The 19,786-nt window shown below is 54.5% G+C and overlaps 9 protein-coding genes across 9 annotated transcripts; 3 read left to right on the forward strand and 6 right to left on the reverse strand.

Moving 5' to 3' along the window:
• Positions 1-16: 16 nt before the first annotated feature.
• Positions 17-1,137, reverse strand: DSM5745_02904 (lipase family protein; the record flags this gene model as incomplete). Its single annotated transcript, XM_026744920.1, has 4 exons — positions 17-367; positions 433-766; positions 836-1,007; positions 1,065-1,137. The coding sequence occupies 4 exons, from the start codon at positions 1,135-1,137 to the stop codon at positions 17-19; spliced, it is 930 nt and encodes a 309-aa protein (XP_026605786.1).
• Positions 1,138-1,500: 363 nt separating this feature from the next.
• Positions 1,501-2,542, reverse strand: DSM5745_02905 (uncharacterized protein; the record flags this gene model as incomplete). The annotated part of the gene is made up of 3 exons (XM_026744921.1): positions 1,501-2,071; positions 2,120-2,375; positions 2,428-2,542. The coding sequence occupies 3 exons, from the start codon at positions 2,540-2,542 to the stop codon at positions 1,501-1,503; spliced, it is 942 nt and encodes a 313-aa protein (XP_026605787.1).
• Positions 2,543-3,094: 552 nt separating this feature from the next.
• DSM5745_02906 (uncharacterized protein) lies at positions 3,095-6,144 on the forward strand (the record flags this gene model as incomplete). The annotated part of the gene is made up of 3 exons (XM_026744922.1): positions 3,095-3,378; positions 3,428-4,048; positions 4,680-6,144. 3 exons carry the CDS (start codon positions 3,095-3,097, stop codon positions 6,142-6,144), a joined length of 2,370 nt encoding a protein of 789 aa, XP_026605788.1.
• A 119-nt stretch (positions 6,145-6,263) lies between these two features.
• DSM5745_02907 (uncharacterized protein) lies at positions 6,264-7,493 on the reverse strand (the record flags this gene model as incomplete). The annotated part of the gene is made up of 2 exons (XM_026744923.1): positions 6,264-7,192; positions 7,253-7,493. 2 exons carry the CDS (start codon positions 7,491-7,493, stop codon positions 6,264-6,266), a joined length of 1,170 nt encoding a protein of 389 aa, XP_026605789.1.
• Positions 7,494-8,163: 670 nt separating this feature from the next.
• Positions 8,164-9,368, reverse strand: DSM5745_02908 (uncharacterized protein; the record flags this gene model as incomplete). The annotated part of the gene is made up of 4 exons (XM_026744924.1): positions 8,164-8,167; positions 8,248-8,438; positions 8,487-9,113; positions 9,168-9,368. 4 exons carry the CDS (start codon positions 9,366-9,368, stop codon positions 8,164-8,166), a joined length of 1,023 nt encoding a protein of 340 aa, XP_026605790.1.
• Positions 9,369-9,791: 423 nt separating this feature from the next.
• Positions 9,792-11,112, reverse strand: DSM5745_02909 (uncharacterized protein; the record flags this gene model as incomplete). Its single annotated transcript, XM_026744925.1, has 4 exons — positions 9,792-10,560; positions 10,607-10,677; positions 10,723-10,866; positions 10,921-11,112. 4 exons carry the CDS (start codon positions 11,110-11,112, stop codon positions 9,792-9,794), a joined length of 1,176 nt encoding a protein of 391 aa, XP_026605791.1.
• An 807-nt stretch (positions 11,113-11,919) lies between these two features.
• DSM5745_02910 (glycoside hydrolase family 13 protein) lies at positions 11,920-13,788 on the forward strand (the record flags this gene model as incomplete). The annotated part of the gene is made up of 3 exons (XM_026744926.1): positions 11,920-12,403; positions 12,453-13,215; positions 13,260-13,788. 3 exons carry the CDS (start codon positions 11,920-11,922, stop codon positions 13,786-13,788), a joined length of 1,776 nt encoding a protein of 591 aa, XP_026605792.1.
• A 297-nt stretch (positions 13,789-14,085) lies between these two features.
• On the forward strand, positions 14,086-15,080 carry DSM5745_02911 (SCO family protein; the record flags this gene model as incomplete). The annotated part of the gene is made up of 3 exons (XM_026744927.1): positions 14,086-14,502; positions 14,573-14,897; positions 14,959-15,080. 3 exons carry the CDS (start codon positions 14,086-14,088, stop codon positions 15,078-15,080), a joined length of 864 nt encoding a protein of 287 aa, XP_026605793.1.
• A 1,129-nt stretch (positions 15,081-16,209) lies between these two features.
• On the reverse strand, positions 16,210-17,765 carry DSM5745_02912 (uncharacterized protein; the record flags this gene model as incomplete). Its single annotated transcript, XM_026744928.1, has 2 exons — positions 16,210-16,234; positions 16,393-17,765. 2 exons carry the CDS (start codon positions 17,763-17,765, stop codon positions 16,210-16,212), a joined length of 1,398 nt encoding a protein of 465 aa, XP_026605794.1.
• Between the last annotated feature and the right edge of the window lie 2,021 nt (positions 17,766-19,786).

The raw sequence follows: 19,786 nt of genomic DNA on the forward strand, positions 1-19,786 counted from the left end.
AAAGATAAGATAACAATCAGGGCATAAGACAGAAAGATGTAGGCCCGAAATACCACAAATGATCCCTTAGGCTCCCCAGTTCTCTCCCCAGATTCCCTCCCTCATTATTAACCCCCTCGAGGACCTGAATATCCGCAGTCGTAACGGGCTCTTCAAAGGCAGACGTGATCCAGTACTCCGGCCCGGACTGGCTGTACTCTGCCACCACCAGGTTTAGGGCCGGTGCCCTTGATGTACGGTACAGCACCTTCGGCACTTCGTCATTCAGATGTGTAATGCGGTAGTTCCTGCCTCTGTCACTGTCCGACATGTTTGTGATGAATTCGGCAAAGACGTAGTTTCCAATCGAGGGTGCACCGAATGTATACTGGAGTAGTCAGGCCAGTGTCTCTAGCAGTCCGCCTCGTACCGAAAGAGATAACCGGAACTTACAAAATCCGCATTGTATCCCTCGTTCCTCAGAGAGACCGCATAGAGCGTGGCAAGTGCGCCTCCCAGGCTATGTCCGGTCACGGCCAGTCCGTAGTCGGGGTATCTGGCCTTTGCATGCCTTATAGGCCGCTTCAGAACTTGTCCGACAGCCACGGCAGCAGACCAGTACCCTTTATGTGCTAGACATCCGGAACACGCGGCGGATGCGTCGACCTGAGAGATTGTCCAGTCGGTAATGACGTTTGCCATAGTCATGGTGTGGCGGAAGGAGATTATCAGAAGGCCATTCGTGTGATCGGCCGCAAGGTAGCCAGCTGTGTCGCCGGGGTCAATGCTGCAAAGCAAGACTGTTAGCGTCTATTAGGGCATGATGTCTGTTGGAAGTCGAGAAGGATGTGGATACTTTGAGAATCCGAAGAGTATCTCGGTATCTGCAGCGCTAATAAGCGGACAGGATTCCACTCCGCAATACACCGGACTTCCAACGGAAGTAGAGTTATGATTACCCCTGCAGGTTGAGGCAGCGGAGTATTGAGAGAAAAGGGTGAATTTGGTGAGCAAAGCGCGAGGTATCTCTGTGAGTCGGCTTCGTCAGTTCGAGTCCGTCAACCGAGTTTTAAGACTATACGTACCTTTGAGCGCTTGCAACAGAAGTGCGGTGCCGAGCACAGGCAGAAGGAAGGGAACGAAGAGATGCAGTCTCATGATGAGTTGGTGAGGAACTTCGAGGATCTTGTACTGTAGGGATTGATGTGCAAGGCAAGTAGGAATCGTAGCTTCGGGCTCCAGTGAGATTCCAAGGTTAGGAAATGTAGGATGCAATAGTGGCTCAAATGGAAAGAACGATAAAATACTGCTATTTCCCCACCAGTGACAAAGGCTGGAAACCACGAAGGGGGCTTTCCTCTATCGATTCCGATCGTTGGATATGAGCCAAAACTCAAGATCAACGTAGTACTTGGAAACAGCCAGGCAACTTCATTGTTAGCAAAGCTTGTTAACTGTATAATCCATTCTATCTAGGTATATCGTGTCAGTATTTCTTATATATACAGATATGTCACCATATCACAGCCCATCAGGGTACTCAATGCCGTGTTCTGCACTATATTTCCTCCAGAACTTCGCCGTCTCTACCGGGAATACTGTCTCCTCTATCGGCAGCTCCCACTCAGGGCGATGCTCCTCGGCAATGGCCAAGTACGGACTCAAGGTTTCGTTGAAATGGTCTTTCGGCGTACCCGGGAAGTGAACAAGAAAGTCCCCTGGGTGTACTTGAAGCTCTGCCGGTGAATCCTTATTGAGTGACTCCCCATCAGGCGCGCGCATGTATGCGTTGAACCACCTCAAAGGTACGTAGGCGACAGACCGGGAGTAGTACTCGTGCTCCTCGAAGAGCCAGCAAAGGGCGGACTGCTCTGCCCAGTAGAGGCCTTTGCCGGGACTTGTGAAGGGGTAGCCTATTGCGGCAGAGAGCAGTTCGATGGACCAGGGATGGACGCGGATGGGGAATACGCCGGCGTTCATTCCGTTCCAGTCTTTTGAGAGTACGATATGGACGTCGGTGAGATGCCGTGGGGGGAGAAAGGTTTCTAATCTCATGTTGGGGTTCATGACAATTGTATCGCTGTCCGCCCAGCTGTACAGGATTAGCAGGCGTACTACAGACTTTACCGGCAGTACTCACAATAACCACTCCAGCCGTTCCTCTGCCGGCTTCTCTAGTTCTTGCACGATGAGGGAAATGAGGTAGGCGAGCTTGTTCCACACGCCGTCAAGAACCTGTCTCCGCAGGAGGAAGAGTGGATAGCCGAGTCGTTCGCAATGGTCTTTATGCGTTGCTACTGCTCGCTCGTATACGGTATTGTTGCCGTAGATCATCATGACTTTGCCAACGGTCGGGCGAGGTCGATTATTGACAGATATTTCCGTAGAGGCATTTGCTATGGGATGTTAGTTGGTAGCGCAGCTTGCGGACCAGATATGATAACGCACGGTATATCGCAAACAGCCTGAGCAAGGAGAAGCAGGCAATAAACGCCGCCACCACGCGCAGGACTGACTTGAGCTGCAAAAGGCCCCGTCGGCGGGGCTTGAAGCCTTGGTTCATGGCGGGTAAAAATAGAATATACAAGAGTGCACGTTTTATATACAGAAAAGTCAAGATTAAGATATCATTTCGAATCCCCGGCGATTCGAAAATCGACGTCAACGAGGAGAGGAGATCGAAAAGCGGAGGACAGCTGGGCAGCTCAGGCTGGAGTCGCTGGACAGTGGACACCGCCAGGAAGAAGAAAGCATGAGCAGCGCTAACAGCTAGTTCACTGCCGGGCTGCGATAGACCCTGGGCAGGGCCCTGTGATTGGTGGGCCGCCGCAGGGATGGGCGTCCTTAGCCGCCGGGCTCGAGCCGTCCCAATCAACACCGAGAGTGCTGTGCCTGGGCTGTGACAGTCAAAGAAATGCCCAAATTAAGTACCAACTAGTCCCAACCATCAACAAGCGTTCGCACGCCGTAGCCGCCTGCGCCAGCCTGTTTCCCATGCATCCCCTTCCACCCCCCAAGTCAAGGCCCCTGCCCTGGCTCAAGAGCCGCTCGTTCTCCTGCTCTGTCTGTTTGCTCCATCCTCTCCCTCGAACGTGACGCAGGAACAGCCATCAAGATGGGAAGCAACGGCATCATAACTTCGATGACGGAGGTCTTTACTCCTCCAGCTGCATGTGCGACGTCCTGGACATACGAACCCGAGGGTGCAAACAACGTTGATGGTGGCCTGATAATGCAAAATGCGTACACACTCGTGTCCTCCTGTTTTCCCTCCGACTTTGACGGCATAGGACGGATGGAAGCGTCCCAAGTGTATAGCCCAGGGTACTGTCCTGTAGGCTATGCCTCTGCCGATGTGGTTGTCGATAAGGAGGTCACTACTGCAATATGCTGTCTCTCGTGCGTCCGCTTATGCCTCGCTCAATATACATACTAATCTAGAGTGTAGAGGCTTCGACTATTACACTTCCATCATGACATATAGCAACGGCGGCTCAGATACATACGCGGGATGCACAAGCACTTACCCCAAAGGCAACTCGACCATTATACCCGTTCGTCAGGAGACAACATCAACGCAGATTGTCGGGCCCGTCACCATGTGGGCGCAGCCGATAACCGTCGCGCTGGAGTCCAGCGACTCGAGTCTGTTCGTTCCCCCAACGACGTCTTCTACACCCTCTGTCGCCAGTGAAACCGCTGCTTCGAGTCCAACCACCGACCCGGGGAGAACCACATCAGCGAACGAAACAGATGCCTCTGCTACAGAGTCTTCGCAGCCTGGGAGTGAAGACACCCCGTCTGGGGGCGGACTTTCCACTGGCGCAGGGGTTGGTATAGGAGTGGGGATCGGGGTCGGTGGTCTAGCTGCCTTCGCCGCCGTGGGCCTTTGGTTCTGGCGCTCACGCAAGGCAAAGAAAACAGCAGCTGGGCTGGCAATGGGCGGTAATGCTACTGCTTACAACGGGCATGGGCCATACTACCAGGACCCGCGCGCATGGCCGAAGAAAGTGAGTGAGGTAGACGGGTCAAGCAGTACCGGCAGGCACCAGGGTTCTCCCCACGAGCTGTACGGCTGACGGAAATGACGCCGTGGAATCATTACATATATACTCCGGACTACGAATAATGGTGGAAGTCGACATATCGCATAGACAGGGCCCTTCACTTCGACGTGTATCTATCTTACAACCCTTGTTGCCTGACGTCTTTATAATGCAATGTGATAATAGAAGTATTGCTCCGAGAGTCCGAGTATGTTTCAAGTTTAATTATAGAGAACTGTTAGCCGCCTGAGGCTTTTAGGCCAAGGGCCGGACTGACGCGGATCGACTGCGCCGCACCGGGATCGAGTCCACTTGGAGCCCTAGTCTAACGCACTCCAATCACACCTCTTACGTATGCGCCTAACTGACTCAAGGTCAAAATAATCTCAGAAACAGGCACTGCAATGCAATCACTGAATCAGAATGAGTGGGTACTTAAATGTGGACACTGGACATTGGAGTCTCCTCCGCACGTCAGACCACGAATCCAAGCCCGTCTGACCTCATTTCTTCTCCTATTCGACCTCACATTTCCATTCACCAAAGTCTGTCATTCCTTCATCTCCCTCATTATCCAATCTCTTGCTTCATCTTCACCGCCACTGGACAAAGAACTGTCTACTATACCTAATGTTGATTGTTGGCTCGCCGGAGAGCCGCCATCCCCACCTTCGTCGCCCTCTTCTTCCTCCTCAACATATTCTACTTCTGGCACAAACACACGAGCATCGTTCTTCCAATCTCAGACCAGCGATCGCAGCTCTGGCAGCGTCTACATCCGCTGCTGGAGCGACACACGCCGCAATGTCCCGTACCAACGCAACATGACGGACCAGGCGTCGTGCGCTTCGACGCAATCAACGAATTTCCTCGACAGAATTTCATCACCAATGCCAACGAACTGGAGCTGCCCATGCGAGAGGCACATGATGGCTTCGTCAAGGACATGCGCAGGCTCAAAACACCTCGTTCTTACATCCCAGGGACGAAGGGCATCGTCTCATCCGCGGGAGGAACATACCTACCCACATTCGTCGTAACGCTGAAGCTGCTCCGACGGACAGGAACAACGCTCCCAATCGAGCTCTTCCTGAAAGACCAGTCCGAGTACGAGCCGTACATCTGCGACGTGATCCTCCCGCCACTAAACGTGAGATGCCTCGTCCTCTCCGACATCATGAAGCCTGAGCCAGACTCGAGCCAGAAAGAGATCTCCGGCTTCCAGCTAAAGGCCTTCGCCATGCTCTTCTCCTCCTTCGAGACCTTCCTCTGGCTCGACGCAGACTGCGTACCCCTCCACGACGCCGAACCCCTTCTCACCTCTCCCCCATTCACAACCAGCGGCCTGGTAACCTGGCCCGATTTCTTCGCCAACACCGCCGCCCCCGTCTACTTCAACATATCCCGCCAGCCTGACCCCCCCTCCACAGCACGACAATCCTCAGAAACAGGCATGATCCTATTTAACAAGAAGACCCACTTCCAGACTCTCCTGCTATCAGCCTACTACAACTACCACGGGCCCGACTACTACTACCCGCTCCTCGACCAAGGCGCCCCAGGCGCAGGAGACAAGGATACCTTCCTGCAAGCCGCAACAGCGCTCAACGCCCCATTCTACGCCGTCAGCGAGAGCGTCATCGACCTCGGCAACATCACGCCGTGGAACGACCAGATCGCCATTAACGCGGGGTACATCCAGGCGGATCCCGTAGAGGACTACGCGCTCACCAGCGCGGGAAGATACCGCGTCGCCGACCCAGCCGTTGCAAAGGCACCCCGCGCCTTCTTTATCCACGCCGGCGCGCCGGAGTTCAACCCGGGGAATGAGCTGATGGGCGAGAAACTGCGTGGGTTCGACGGCCATCCGACGCGGCTGTGGACGTATCCGCAGAGTGCGATGAGGCGGTTGGGATTCGATGCGGAGAGGATGTTCTGGGAGGAGGTGAAGGGTGTTGCGTGTGAGCTTGAGGATGTGTTTGAGTCGTGGCGGAGGAAGAGGAGGGTTTGTGAGAAGGTGAAGAGGCATTGGGAGGCGGTGTTTGCGGATGGGGTTGTTAGGCCGGAGGGGTTGGCGTTTACAGATGATGATACCAGGGTTGAGGGGTTGAGGGTTTGACATAATTTAATGTGTATCTACTCCGTATTAGAGATGTTTTGATATGCGCGAGCAAGCCTGTTCAGCTGGTCTGACATGACAAAGTCAAGGTCATTAATTCCGTTCGATGAAAACAGATACTACAGAGCCACCATTAAAGCGAATACCAAGCCAACAACCCCCGCAACCAACATTCCCTGACTGGACCCCCTCAAGCCGGCAGCCCCATCATCGGGGGTGAAAGTCTCACTCCCCGAGTCCCCCGTCGGCGCCGGCTCAGCAGTAACCGTAAGCCCCATGTCTGAGTCGGACGTGCTCGTTTCCGCCACATCAGTATCGTCCCCAGCATCAGCATCATCAGTACTAGTCTCAGTCGCCGTCGAAGAGCTAGATCTCGTCGACGACCCAGACGTAGTCGTCGTCGTCCTCGTCGGCACATCATCGAGGTCCGGTGTCGTAGTCGCACTAGCACTAACGCTCTCGCTAATACCGTCAAACAACGAGTCCGCAGCCGCAGAGTTCGAAGCCGACACAGTCGCCGTCGAGGACGTCCGCGTCGACGAAGACGTAAGCGAGAGCGTGCTCGTCTGCACCTCGATCTCGATATACCACCATACCTCAACGTACCAGTACACCCAGTAATACCAGTATATGACCTGCGTGTATGTCGAGATGGACGACGACGAGGACGAAGAAGTCGTGGTTATCGACGTCTCCTCCTCATCGTCATCATCGTCATCGACGATAGAAGTACACCCCGAAACCGGACAACACCCCCTCTCCCCATTACGAATAACGCACTCCTGCCCGGCAGGACAGTACCCCTCGACAAGACAGCACTCGCCGTCGGCCGGAGCACAACCGCTTGAGCAGCACTGCTCGTCGGCCTCGCAGTAGCCGTCGCCGATGAGACAGCATTTGCCGTCGTCGGGCATGCACCCGTCGTCGCAGCAGCTTCGGCCTTCGGCGCAGGCGCCCCCGCCTAGACAGCAGGATTCTGTGTCGGCGATCACGCACGTTCCATCTATGCAGCAGCTGTCGGCTGGGGAGGGGCAGCAGCGGCGGGAGACTAGATATTCGTTAGAGGGTGTTCAGGACTGGATTGGGATGTGTTGATGAGGGGGCATACGAGCGCAGAGGGAGTAGCCTGACGGGCAGGTGTACTGGCGCTTTTCTAGAGAGGTAGCGAAGGGGTCGAAGACGTCTCTGGCGGCGATGTCGACGATACTCGAATTCCCACGCGAAGCTGACTTCTGCCGGTCCTTGGTATGGACGGGTTGGAAGAGACTGCGGGCTGATTTGGAGGCATCGCAGAGTGTGGAGATGGATAGGCAGAGGAGGAAGAGAACGGGCCAGCGGTGTGAGGCCATGATCGGATGAGAATCGAAAGTTGTGCTAGATGACTGCGCTCAACCGGGGACGCCCGGCCACTTTGGAGGATTATATAAATTTCCTGAAGACGAGGCTGCATCGTGCATACTACCCAACGCTGTTAGCCTCTCCCCACAAGGCCTTGGCGGGCGCAGCATCTCGTATTCCTGCAAGTTAGCTAGTCAGTGCGCCCACCCGTGGTGCGCTGGTTGGCCGTGATCGGGCTGCAATAGCAGATCAGCGTCATCCTCGTATTTAGTTGCGGGTAGAGAGGCCTGAGCACTACGATGAGTGCCGTGCGTGCGGCTCTCCATGGTCCCGGCGCCCTGTGACCACCTCGTATTGGCCTTGGAATGAGCCCATGGCAATTCAAGGTTCTGAGTGTACTGTGTGCTGTTTGCATGAGGAGTATCCAGCAGGATTTTCGGCGAAGCCACTGTGACACATCCGCTGCGGGGGCTGAGTTCTTAGCTTTCCGTAGAGGTTCCGTTCCTGGCACGGTCCGTACCAAGAAAAGTGTTTCCGCGGCTCATCTTGGCCGCGTTCTTCAAGGTTCTTACTTTAGCCTTTTAAGTCTTCGTGGAAGACACGTGTGAAAGTTAATGCGACTCTCAAGGGTTGAAAAGTCGATTTAGGAATGAATGTTGGTATATTCTCAGGGTATATAGATCATCTATTTCTAAGAACAATGTTCATATACCTGTAACCGGTCAGCACTTGGGCATAGAGTCGGACTTGAGATGCGAGACTTACATGCTCATCCCGGTCAACGCGATGAAAATCCCCATGACGCTCTGGCGCGGGACAGCATGGTTGTTCCACGCCCAGCCCAGCCCTACAATGATGCAGGTTTTGAGCTGCCCAATGACCGCGCCACTGACTGCGCCCGCAGCGTCAACAATATAGAACTGGGAGAGGTTCACCATGCACGCGAGAAGCCCGCTCTATATCAGGTCAGCGCTGTAGCAGCCACAAGGGAAGATGAAGCGTACCAGTAAAACCATACTCCACATAGACGTCGGCACAGCCGACACGGCAGGAGTCGTCTCCGTCCATGGTATAGCGCACAGGAGCAAGAATGCACTAATAGGTGCTTGGTTCAGAAGCAGCTGCATGCTGCTCAATTCGAACCGTTTATGGTATTGCCCAATCCAGACGGTGTAAATCGAGCTGGCACAGACTGCGGTCAGCGCGAAAATCACGCCCTGGGTTGAGGTAGTGCTCCCATTATCCGCCGACGGAAGCGAATCGTAGTATGTGACGACTCCGACCCCAGAGCACAACAAGACCAATGGCATGAGCGCGGCGCGGGGAGTCTTGATTCGGAAGAGGATGTAGTTCAACAGCGCGACAGCGGGTGTCAAAAGAAGGCGCGCAAGCTGGTGGAACATGACGGAGGAATTTGCGAGTGATAGGTTCTGAAGAACAACTTGGATGGCCATAGCGGCGGCAATTGGGGTCATTTGCGTAAGGCCGACCTGTTTCGCGACAAAGACGCCGAAGAACCGAGTCGAAGCAATCCAAAGCGCAGCACCGGTTATGAAAAAGTGGTAGCAAGCGAGCGAGACTTGGCGGTTTTTGAAGGAGGGATCGGACATGATCGATTTGTTTGTGAATACCTTTGGCGATTAGCAGAGTCAACAGGCTCGGGTGTCTCGGGCAATAGTACTCACAATGCCGACGGTAGAGGTGACATTTAAAATCGTCCATATCAAAAAGCGCACATTGCGACTTGCTGGCGTCTCGGTTGGCTCCTCGGACTTGCTCAAATCAGGGTCGTACTTCTCCATGGTCGGGGATTCAGGGTCCTTCTCGGCAAGGCGGAGATTAACCTCTGCATCGCGCTCATCTGAGTTCGGCGGCGTGTAAACCATAATGAGAGGGATTGAGTAAGAACCAAGAAAGACAGGAGACCATCTTTAGAGGCCGCGAGCAGCCGAGCATGGTTGTTTAAGAGAAAGGGGACAAAGGCGTGGGGAGTCAGCCGGAGACATAGCCTCAGCACCGAACGGGGCTAGTTGGGCTGCTGGAGCCTTCAGGCCTAAGCGAGCGTCCCCATTGGCTGCGGTCTCCGTGGCAGCGCTGACACATCAACTTTCAGAGCGATCCGGATCGATCACAGGCCGACTTTTCTTGTCAAAAGAGGGTCCAAGGTAAGTCACGGTGGGTCACAGGGCTGGCTCTTGTTCGTCTTGTTCCTGGCGTTCCGGGGACTCGGGGTTGCACTGGTCGACTCGACCTTTTATGTTACATTATATTAATGTGGTTGGTTGATTAAGACAGATTGATGAATGCAGCTATCCCCGCAGCAAATACCCCCGCGGAATCTGCACCTCTCGCGGCTTGACCTCGCTCTTGGACCATGGCACAAACGAGGTGTTCCACTGCGAATACACCGTCTCCTCCCCCGCAAGCAGCCGCTGCAGGTTCATCCTCGTGCTGTACACCATGTTGAACGACGCCGCGTCCACCCACCCTGTTGTACTATAGTTCTGGATGTCCGAATGACGCGAGCTCGGCCCTGCCGGCTTGAAAGTACCAATGACGTTCGGATACACTCCGAAACACCGGATCTGGCGCCGCCCGAAGTAACCTCCACAGAGATCGCCCAGCGAATTGTCTACCTCCGCGCTCCGCTCCAGGGAAAGAGCCGCAAGGATCTTGCGGGCTCCTTCATATGTCACCGCGTATCCATACAGGCAGCAGCCAGAGTCTGCCCGGTAGACGAATCGCGTAGAATCCATAGAGACCTCCGAATGCTGGTTTCTCCAATCCTCGTGTGGCCCGATGGGACCTCCCCACGGACCACGACGGTCGAGACTGGGGGTGGTAGGGTCGTCGGGTATCATGTACAGATCAGTTTCATTTTTGCCCTGCAGAGTGGCGCACCCGCCAACCCAGAGGAGGTCCCAGTTGGTGCCATACGGTTCTTTCCTCGAGGCCTGTTGGTTGTTGGAGAGCTCCCGGACTCCGCGGGCGATCTCGCGCAGCTGGGGCCTGATTGTGACATCCCAGTCTGCATCGTCTTCCATGATGAGAGCCGTCGCATACTTGTTGTCGACAACGCTGTCCTTGTTAGTAAACTTCATTGCCAGTGCAACAGGACGCCTACCTGCGTAATGCATTCATGTGCGCACGCCAGCACAAAACGGCTGTATATGGGATATCTGGATGGTCCATCCCCTAGTCGCGTAAGTAAGTATCGCGATGAATACAATGAGGACGTACCGGCGGTAGAGCCTTTTGGGATACATCGCCAGGCCGAACGCCTTCCAGCCATTCGACATTCATCCCTGTTGCCGAGGCGGCCAATGTGAGTGAATCATGCTTGTCTGTGCGCTCCTTAAGGCCAATGGCATAAATATGCTGAAACTGCAGGCTGTCAGTATTATATACTTGGCATGAATTGGTAGGCTGGCAGCGCACCCCCAAAGTCTCATTTTTGATCCGCTCAAACATCACATTCTCTAGGCGAGACCGACCGGCGTGGATCAACTTTCTGGTCGACTGATAGCCATCCTGCCTGTTGTTGAATAGAAAGGTAAGAGTCACACACGCGCAGAATAACGCGACAGCCGTCTTTATCAGCTTGAAGTTCCTGCGGGTCATCGTAGTCATGGCTGCAAGAATCGAGTCAATCGACAGGGATCGACACTTTTGAGGAGCGCTTTTGCTGCCATCCTTTTGAATAACTTGGGGCAGCAAATTATGCAACCCACAGCATCGCCTGCCAAATGCGTTGCCCTCACATTCCGGGCGAAGGCAATGCTGGACTGATCAACTATGGTAGAAAGCGGCTGAGACAGGAGAACGGTGGCTTCAGGCACCGGCCAGGAACAGACTCTCGCTGACCCACTCTTGTATTTTTAGACCACAGGGTCCAGTTCCACCCTGTCATTGGCCAAAGCTTGCCTGGAGCGCCATACTTGCCGCATCCGGAATGTCAGCTGAGGCCAAGCTCCATTCCGTTTTCGACTCAGACTCAGAGTCAAGGAGCTATCTACAGGGACTTCAATTATTGCTTTCGTCTGAAACTATTATGTGCTGCTGTACTGTTTTGCTTGTCTACTACCTGTTTCCAATCTCCATAAAGCTCCTCGCACTTCGCGGATGCATATGACGTCACTATCAGCAGCATTCAAACAATGCCTCTCTCGTCAATTCGAAGACTGGCCTGATCCTTCTCAAGCTTCTCAAGTAGCCAGTGGGCCAATATCGACTGTTTCACTGGCTTCTGAGTATTGACTTTAAAGCAACGACAGCTGGACAGCTGGCAGTTTACGACACTCCGTAAGACGTCTCCGCTCTCTCACATGGCTACCCCACGTTACCCCTCCTGCCGCGACCTGCGGCATACTTCGTCCTACTTTTCTTCACGACATCAATTGCTCGAGTCAATCCCTACAACTAGTCTACGTGAGCAACATGAGTTCGACACCTGTCAAGCCCCCTAACGAGATCCATCGTGCTTGGTGGAAGGAAAGCTCTGTCTATCAGATTTGGCCCGCTTCCTACAAAGACTCTAACGACGATGGCATTGGCGACATTCCAGGAATAGTCTCAAAGCTCGACTACATTCGGGACCTCGGAGTCGACATTGTTTGGCTATGTCCGTCGTACAAATCCCCCCAAGTGGACATGGGATACGACATTGCGGACTACTACAGCATCGCAGAGGAATATGGCACGGTCGCGGACGTTGAGAAGCTCATTCAGGGCTGTCACGAGAGGGGTATGAAGCTTCTCATGGATCTAGTCGTGAACCATACCAGTGATCAGCATGATTGGTTCAAGAAGTCGCGGAGCTCGAAGGATAGCGAGTTCCGCGACTGGTATGTCTGGCGGCCACCTCGCTACGATGAGAACGGGAATCGCCAGCCCCCGAACAATTGGGTATCACACTTTCAAGGTGCTAACTTTTGGTTTCCGTACATAACGCAGAGTGCTAACGTGAATAGGAAGCGCTTGGGAATTTGACGAGCCGACGGGGGAATATTACCTGCATCTATACGCCGTCGAACAGCCCGACTTGAACTGGGAGAACCCCGCCGTTCGAAAGGCAGTCCACGATATTGTGCGTTTTTGGCTGGACAAAGGAGCTGATGGCTTCCGCATGGATGTCATCAACTTTATCAGTAAAGATCAGGGATTCCCCGACGCACCCAACCAGGATCCGGACGCCATATGGCAATGGGGTGACAGGTACTACGCGAATGGGCCTCGTCTGCACGAATACTTACAAGGTATTGGCAAGATACTCAAAGAATATGACGCCTTCAGCGTCGGTGAGATGCCTTTCGTGAAAGATACCGATGAAGTGCTGAAAGCGGTTCGCTACGACCGGAACGAGATCAACATGATCTTCAACTTTGAGCACGTCGACATTGACCACGCTCCATGGGGCAACAAGTTCAAGCCTGGGAGCTGGAAACTCACGGACCTCAAGGCCTTCTTCGAGCGCTGGCAAGTGTTCATGTACAACAACGGCGGCTGGAATGCTCTGTACTGGGAGAACCACGACCAGCCTCGATCGATTGACCGCTACGTCAACCCGCCTCAAGCTCTTCGGCCGGCGGCCGGGAAGATGCTGGCCACCGTTCTGGCCCTGCATGCGGGATCTCCGTTCATCTATCAAGGTCAGGAGATAGGCATGGGCAACGTTCCTATTGAATGGGACATGGGCGAATACAAGGACATTGACTGTCTGAACCACTGGAAGGGGTATGGTTCTCTTCCTTGAAACAAAGCAGTGCTAACTATCTCAGTTTGCTGGAACACAAGCCGACAGACACCGAAGCACAGAAGATTGCCCGACAGGAATACCAGAAGAAATCCCGTGACAACGCTCGCACACCAGTGCAGTGGTCAGCTGAGCCCAATGGTGGATTCACCGGGCCAAACGTAAAGCCTTGGATGTCTGTTAACCCAGAGTACACTCGAGTCAACGCGGCAGACCAAGTCAAGGATCCCCAATCCCTTTATCACTACTGGTCAGAAGTCCTAAAGCTCAGGAAGACGTATCTCGATATCTTCGTGTATGGCAACTACAAGCTTGTCGACCGTGATAACCAGGAGGTCTACGCCTACACTCGGGCATACGACACGTCGCAGGCCTTGGTGTTGGCGAACTGGACAGACAACGATTTGGCATGGGATGCCGCAGCACACAATGTTGATCAAGTTAAAGAGGTACTTCTAGACACATATGGCACTGCAGGCGCATCGCGGGAGAGATTCTCAGGTGGTCAATGGACACTGCGACCGTACGAGGCGGTCGTGATTTTGCTAAAATAGACTTAGCCTAGATACACGGCCCGGATGAGAGAACTGCTCGCTGGGTACGGGCTACATGAATGAAGCATTAAAAGAGCAATGGATGTGCCCATGAAGACCTGTCTTCTCATCATCACTTGAGGCGTACGGCGTAGATGAATCTGATGAGGCCTTCGTTGGACGACCGAACCATATCCACGTGACTTGCATTTCTGCCTCAGGAAACAACAAATCCCGATCAGCGCATCTGGAGATCCCGCAACTCAGAAAAGCTTCACTTCAAGACTAGCCGCTCAATCGCACAATACAACTGCCACAATGTCCGTACCACTCCGATCTATCACGCGGCCTATTGCCCGCTCAACCCGGCCGTCGTTCCTCGCCTCCCAATCCCGCATTCAGCTCTCACAAAACATCCCCCGATTCACAACACCACTCCGCACACAATGGCAGCCCTTCTCAACAACACCGGGCCGCCCGAAAGCGCGCACAATGGGCCAGCTCCGCCAGCGCAACAACACGGGTCCATTCTCTTGGAAGGCTGCGTTGCTGTTCGTCCTCACCGGCGCCGGAATGATCGTCTACTTCCGCGTTGAGAAGGACCGGTTGGAGCGGAAGCGGATTGCGGAGATGAGCAAAGGTGTCGGAAGGCCAAAGGTCGGCGGGCCTTTTGTGCTGAAGGACCTGAATGGAAACACCTTTACTGAGGAGGACTTGAAGGGGAAGTATTCTTTTGTATGACTCCCCGATCCCGGTCTCTTTTAGCCCGAGCCATACAGTTGACTGATTGATTCGTCCTATCTAGGTCTACTTCGGCTTCACGCACTGCCCCGATATCTGCCCCGACGAGCTCGACAAGATGGCTGAGATTATTGACCAAGTGAAGGAGGCCAACAAGGGCGAGAACATCTTCGTTCCTGTCTTCATTACATGCGATCCCGTACGCGACACGCCCGAGGTGCTGCACAACTACTTGCAGGAGTTCCACAAGGATATTGTCGGCTTGACGGGGACATACGACCAGGTGAAGCAGGTCTGCAAGGCGTACCGGGTGTACTTCAGCACGCCGCGCGATGTGAAGCCTGGCGAGGACTATTTGGTTGATCACAGTATTTACTTCTACCTGATGGGTGAGTTTGCCTTTGGTCTTCCGTTGCGGAACCCTGATGCTAACACGGTATGATGTGGTAGATCCCGAGGGCGACTTCGTCGAGTGTATCGGACGACAAGACACCCCCGAGTCCGCAACGAAGACAATTATGCAGCATATCAACGACTGGAAGCGAGAAGGGAAGCCCTTGAAGGAGGACTAGACTGTTGTCCCCCACCATCTCTCCTTATACAGCCATCCATGTATCCATAATATTCGAAGTCAAGCCATGTACTGTACCATAGCTCTCCAATCCAATCACACCGACCCATCCGCCTCCTTCTTCCCCATCAAATTCCCAAACCCATCCCTCTCCCGATTCTCCCTCCACTCCATCCCCCCATCCACAAACTCCTCGCGTTTCCAAACCTCAACCCTCTCCTTCACAACCTCAAGCACCCACTCCGCCCCCCTCCACGCCTCCCCCCTATGCCCCGCCCCCACCGCAACAACAATACTCGCCTGCGAAACCGGCACCTCACCCAGCCGATGCGCGATGTAAACACCATTCAGCCCAAACTTCTCCACCGCCTCCACGGCGATCTTCTGTAGTGATTTGAGCGCTAGCGCCGGGTACGATGTATATGAGAGGCGCGCGACGGGCCGGTCGTCGAATGTGTCCCGTGTTGTGCCGAGGAAGAGGATGTTTGCGCCGCTGGCGGGCGAGGAGATGTGTGCTAGTGCGGTGTCCGGGGAGAGGGGCGCGTAGGTTAGTTCGAGGTGGATGGGCGCGTTAGTGGCTTCGTGGGCTGTGCTGAGGGTTCGCGGGTAGGTGTTTGGGTCGAGGTGGGGTGGGAGGGGGTCGGTTGAGGATTGTGCGAGCGCTTGCGATTGAGGTTCGTCGGTTCGGGACGACATTGTGGATTGGGTTGCGGTGTTAAGGGGATGCTGGTGAGTGCGGGCATCGGAGTTGGACTGGTGAGGGGATGGTGGTTTGCAGATGGCTGCCTTAGGCTGCGAACCGTGAATCGGCAAGGCCTACTGTACGTATTTGCAGAAGACTTTTATTGAGGCGTATATCCACGGTCGTATCATCACTAGAATTACAGATTACTCCCGCTTCCTGCTCCGAGTCTATGTGCTGAAACCATGACGAAGACAACTGACTGACTGAAAACAAACGCAGCTGGAGTATCGCGGCAAGAAACAGAAAGAAAATGAAGGAAAAGACAAATAAACCCGCATGTGACCAATCGCAGAAATATGATGGAAACCAAAAAGAAAAGAAATCTCATGTAGCAGTCGGAGCTCACTGTACACTCCTGCTCGCCTGGCTGGCGCGGCTTGCACGGCTAGGGGTCGTCCTGGGCTCCTCCTCTTCCAGGACATCGCTAAGGCGCGTCGGATGGCGATGACGAGGAGTAACAGATTCCCATCCAGAACCGACGCCCCAGCCAGATCCGCTGTAGTCGACCGACTGCTCGTAACCCGCGTACATAGATCCAGACGTTGGAGGCATAGTACTTGCCACGTACCCGCCTTCGCTGTCCTCAAGCGACGCCTGCTCGTAGTCGTCGCTCTCTTCTGACCGAGGGTAGGCCTGATGGCGGCTCTGCGGGTTTTGCTGATATCCATAGTCGTCCCCAGGCTCACTGCTTGCTAAGCTGGATTCGTGGCCCGCAGCGGTGCGAGGGGGATAGGTACTCTCTGGCTCGTAATAGCTAGCATAATGTCCTTGGCTCTGGGCACCGGTGGTAGGAGGAGCCGGCGCCTGTGGGTAACTTTGTACATCGGACTCGTGGAGCCTCTGCCCTTCCATGAATGGATCGGTCCCAACAGGCGAAACCGGGGTATCTCCGTACAGGTCCTCCGTCGGCTTCGATTCACCTCCAGTGTAAGGGCCTTCCCTGGTCGGAGGGCGTGCCGGGTCCCGACGAGGAAGCCCTGCAATCATTGGAACCACCTGCACTCCGCCAACCAGAGTAGGCTCTCCGTTGCGGAGGGAGTTTGTGCGTTCCCGCTCTTCTTGTTCGCGACGGCCAAGTTCCTCCCAGGCACGGCGAGCTTCGTCTTTCGAGATCTGGAGTTCGCGGCGCATTTCTTTGAGCAGATCCTCCATACGGGTTTTGTCGCCCTCCGCCTTTTGAACAGAAGCCATCGCCTCCGTGCGGGCCTGTCGTTCGGTCTGAATTTGTCTTTCTAGTTCACCCTGCAGCTCCTTGGATCGTTCTTGCTCGGCGCGCGTATCAAAGAACCATCGCTGAAACTTTCGCTCGGATGATGCGCGCAGGCGCTGCAGCTCCACAACGGCATGGAAGAGATTGGCACCAGCGGCACTGAGGTCGGTAACTTGGCGCGCCATCTGCTGGCTGAGAGGGTCCCGCTCGAGTGCCTCGTTGTTTTGTTCAAGCTTGCGAATCCAGTAGCTGGTCAGTCCTTCCCAGTGAGACGAGAGCGTCTCCCACCGTTCAAATGCATGAGGAAAACCAGGGCGTCGAGGCTGTTGGGGCTGCTGTGGTGCGGCTGTCGGGCCTTGAGATTGTTGGGAGGGAAGCTTGGACTGCGAGGTTTGCGGCGGGACCGGCTGAGGCGCTTGCTGCGGTGCAAACCCAGCAGCAGCAGGTTGCCTGGGTTGAGACGCACTGGCGGGAGCGTCCGGCCGACGAGGGCTCGTTGGGGATGGTCCGGGGATGTTAGACGTAGTGCGAGGCTCCGGCCCAGCTGGGGCTCTCGGTGCAGCTCTTCGCTGCGTCGGTCTTTCGCCAGCAACGCCAGCAGGGTAGGGCTGGGCAGCCTGGGCTTTGGCTTGCTCCTGCTGTAGCCGCTTGCGCTCAGCCTCCTCTTGCTCCCGATCTTTTGCTTCTTGTTCCGCTTTTTTGCGAGCTTCTCTATCACGCCGCTGCCTCATGATATCCGTGGGCGTACGCACACCGCTGGCAGCGTGTGGGTTGACCGGAATTGGTCCTTGGGCCGCCCGGGAAGCTCCATTTTGGCTCCGGCCGTTTCCTCCAAACCCAGGTACGCTGGGACCACCTGCTAAGTCCGACATGGAAGCATTCACTTCGTCCCAATCGGGGGTAAATGGAAACGGTTTGCGAATGGCCTCCTCTAAAGTCCAGAGTATCGCGGACGCGGTCCCAGGAGAAACGCGTGTGGATCTGCGAGGCCAATAACTCCCGTTCCCAGTCTGAAGACTATCGTCGAGCGCGGAATCACTATCCTCGCCCTCTGTTCTTGTCACCGACGGCGCTGGGCGCGGCGCGGCTACGTCGCGGGTGTGTTCGGAGGCAGGTCGGACAATTACCGGGATCGTCTGCTCTATATGAAAAGGGCGTCCCGATGCATCTACCGAGCCGGGTCGTCGGGGGGAATATCGCGAGGTTCTCCGTAAGGTTCGCGGGTGGTTGTCGAGAGCGGTAGAAGTGCGATGAAGCGGGTAATTAGTGGGATTAGAAGCAGGATTAGAAGCAGGATTAGGAGCAGCCTGCTGCTGGCGTTGCTGCGATTGGGTCGTGAACGTAGAAGGGTCGTGAACGTCGTAGGTCTCGTCAAGGGTACGGAGGAATTGGTGATGCACCGCTGAGGTACGTTGTGTTGGAGGCAGACGTGACGACAACGTGAGGATTAAGCCTCGGAATGCCGAACAGCCTGACGCAATTCAATGACACTTTCCAATTGAAGGCTGTCAGTCTCTGTTCTGCTGGGCCGGTTCAAGAGACGAGCAACTAAGCGAAGAATCGACGGGCCCGGAATGTGGGTATAAAGTACGGAGCAATGGATCAAAGATAGAAAAAGTGAAGAAAGGGTCCCCTAGAGACCTCGAAGGAGAGGACAGCGCTGGGCGCCCCGAGCAAGGACGGGAGTCGTGCAGTGGCTGGGCGAATAGTGAGCGTCCCCGTCCGGAATTGCGATGGCTGGGAGTACAAAGACGGGCTCCTGCTCCTAGACCACAACGAGCACTCGGGGAAGCCCGTAGTGGTCATAGAGCAGAGCTGATGAGCTCAATGGCCTGACGCGCGAAGGAAAGGCGCGAGCACACCGCGATTTCAAGTATGGAGATGCTGGGAAGTGAGAGGAGAAATTGGGGCGAGCAAGACAAGTTGGATTGTATTTGTTGGAGGCTTGGAGTAGAGACTCGGTAACGTCCGTCACGTACCTCGGTAAGATTGGGCCGGGACACTGCAAAATCTGCCCGATTAACGCGCTTGGGACGTGTATTTTACGCGTAACAAATTATCGTTGGAGAGGGTGAGACCTTCTTTTGGGAGGCTGAACATTCAATAACGGACTCGACTCATCAGGCTGCGAGTCTTATCGCTTCATCAATTTCTGGTTGAATCTTAACGGTTTTCCTTTATATAACGAGATATAGCAAGAGCTGGTGGATTGGGCCTTGATTAGGGCCCAGCAAGGACCGGCCTACCTTACCTCTCCAGGTCAGTCGCCGAACGCACGGAAGCTGGACACGGCTGAGGATGAGGCGATGATGTCTGAACACGGCAGAGTCTGAATGATCCTACGAGGATTACATTATCCAGAGGGATGCCCCAGTCATCCTGACGACCATGTCCTCGTCGATACATACAGTAGTCAATTCGGCCTGATGAGCTGGCAATTAATGCATCCAGTCGGGTTAGTTGATGCTGTTTGTCCTTTGTATTATAATTCTACCCAATTACTCTGTTTCAACTGTGCATATTATGCTAATGCCTACGCTTAGGACGTGGGGTTTTCCTGAAAGCACAACGTCTCTCTAGTCTCTACCTACCCTAGCAAGGTCTGGGCTTTGGGGTCTGGACCCTAGAATTTCTGGCCATATAGTTGGAGTATACGTCAGAGATTTGGAATATCGTCTGCTCAAGGGCAATCACAATTAGACCCGAGTTTTGTTTCTTTTGACCGGCCAAGGCCCCTTCATCAACCTCATCT

The sequence above is a fragment of the Aspergillus mulundensis genome (assembly GCF_003369625.1).
Source record: "Aspergillus mulundensis strain DSM 5745 chromosome Unknown scaffold_2, whole genome shotgun sequence".
Classification (NCBI taxonomy): domain Eukaryota; kingdom Fungi; phylum Ascomycota; class Eurotiomycetes; order Eurotiales; family Aspergillaceae; genus Aspergillus; species Aspergillus mulundensis.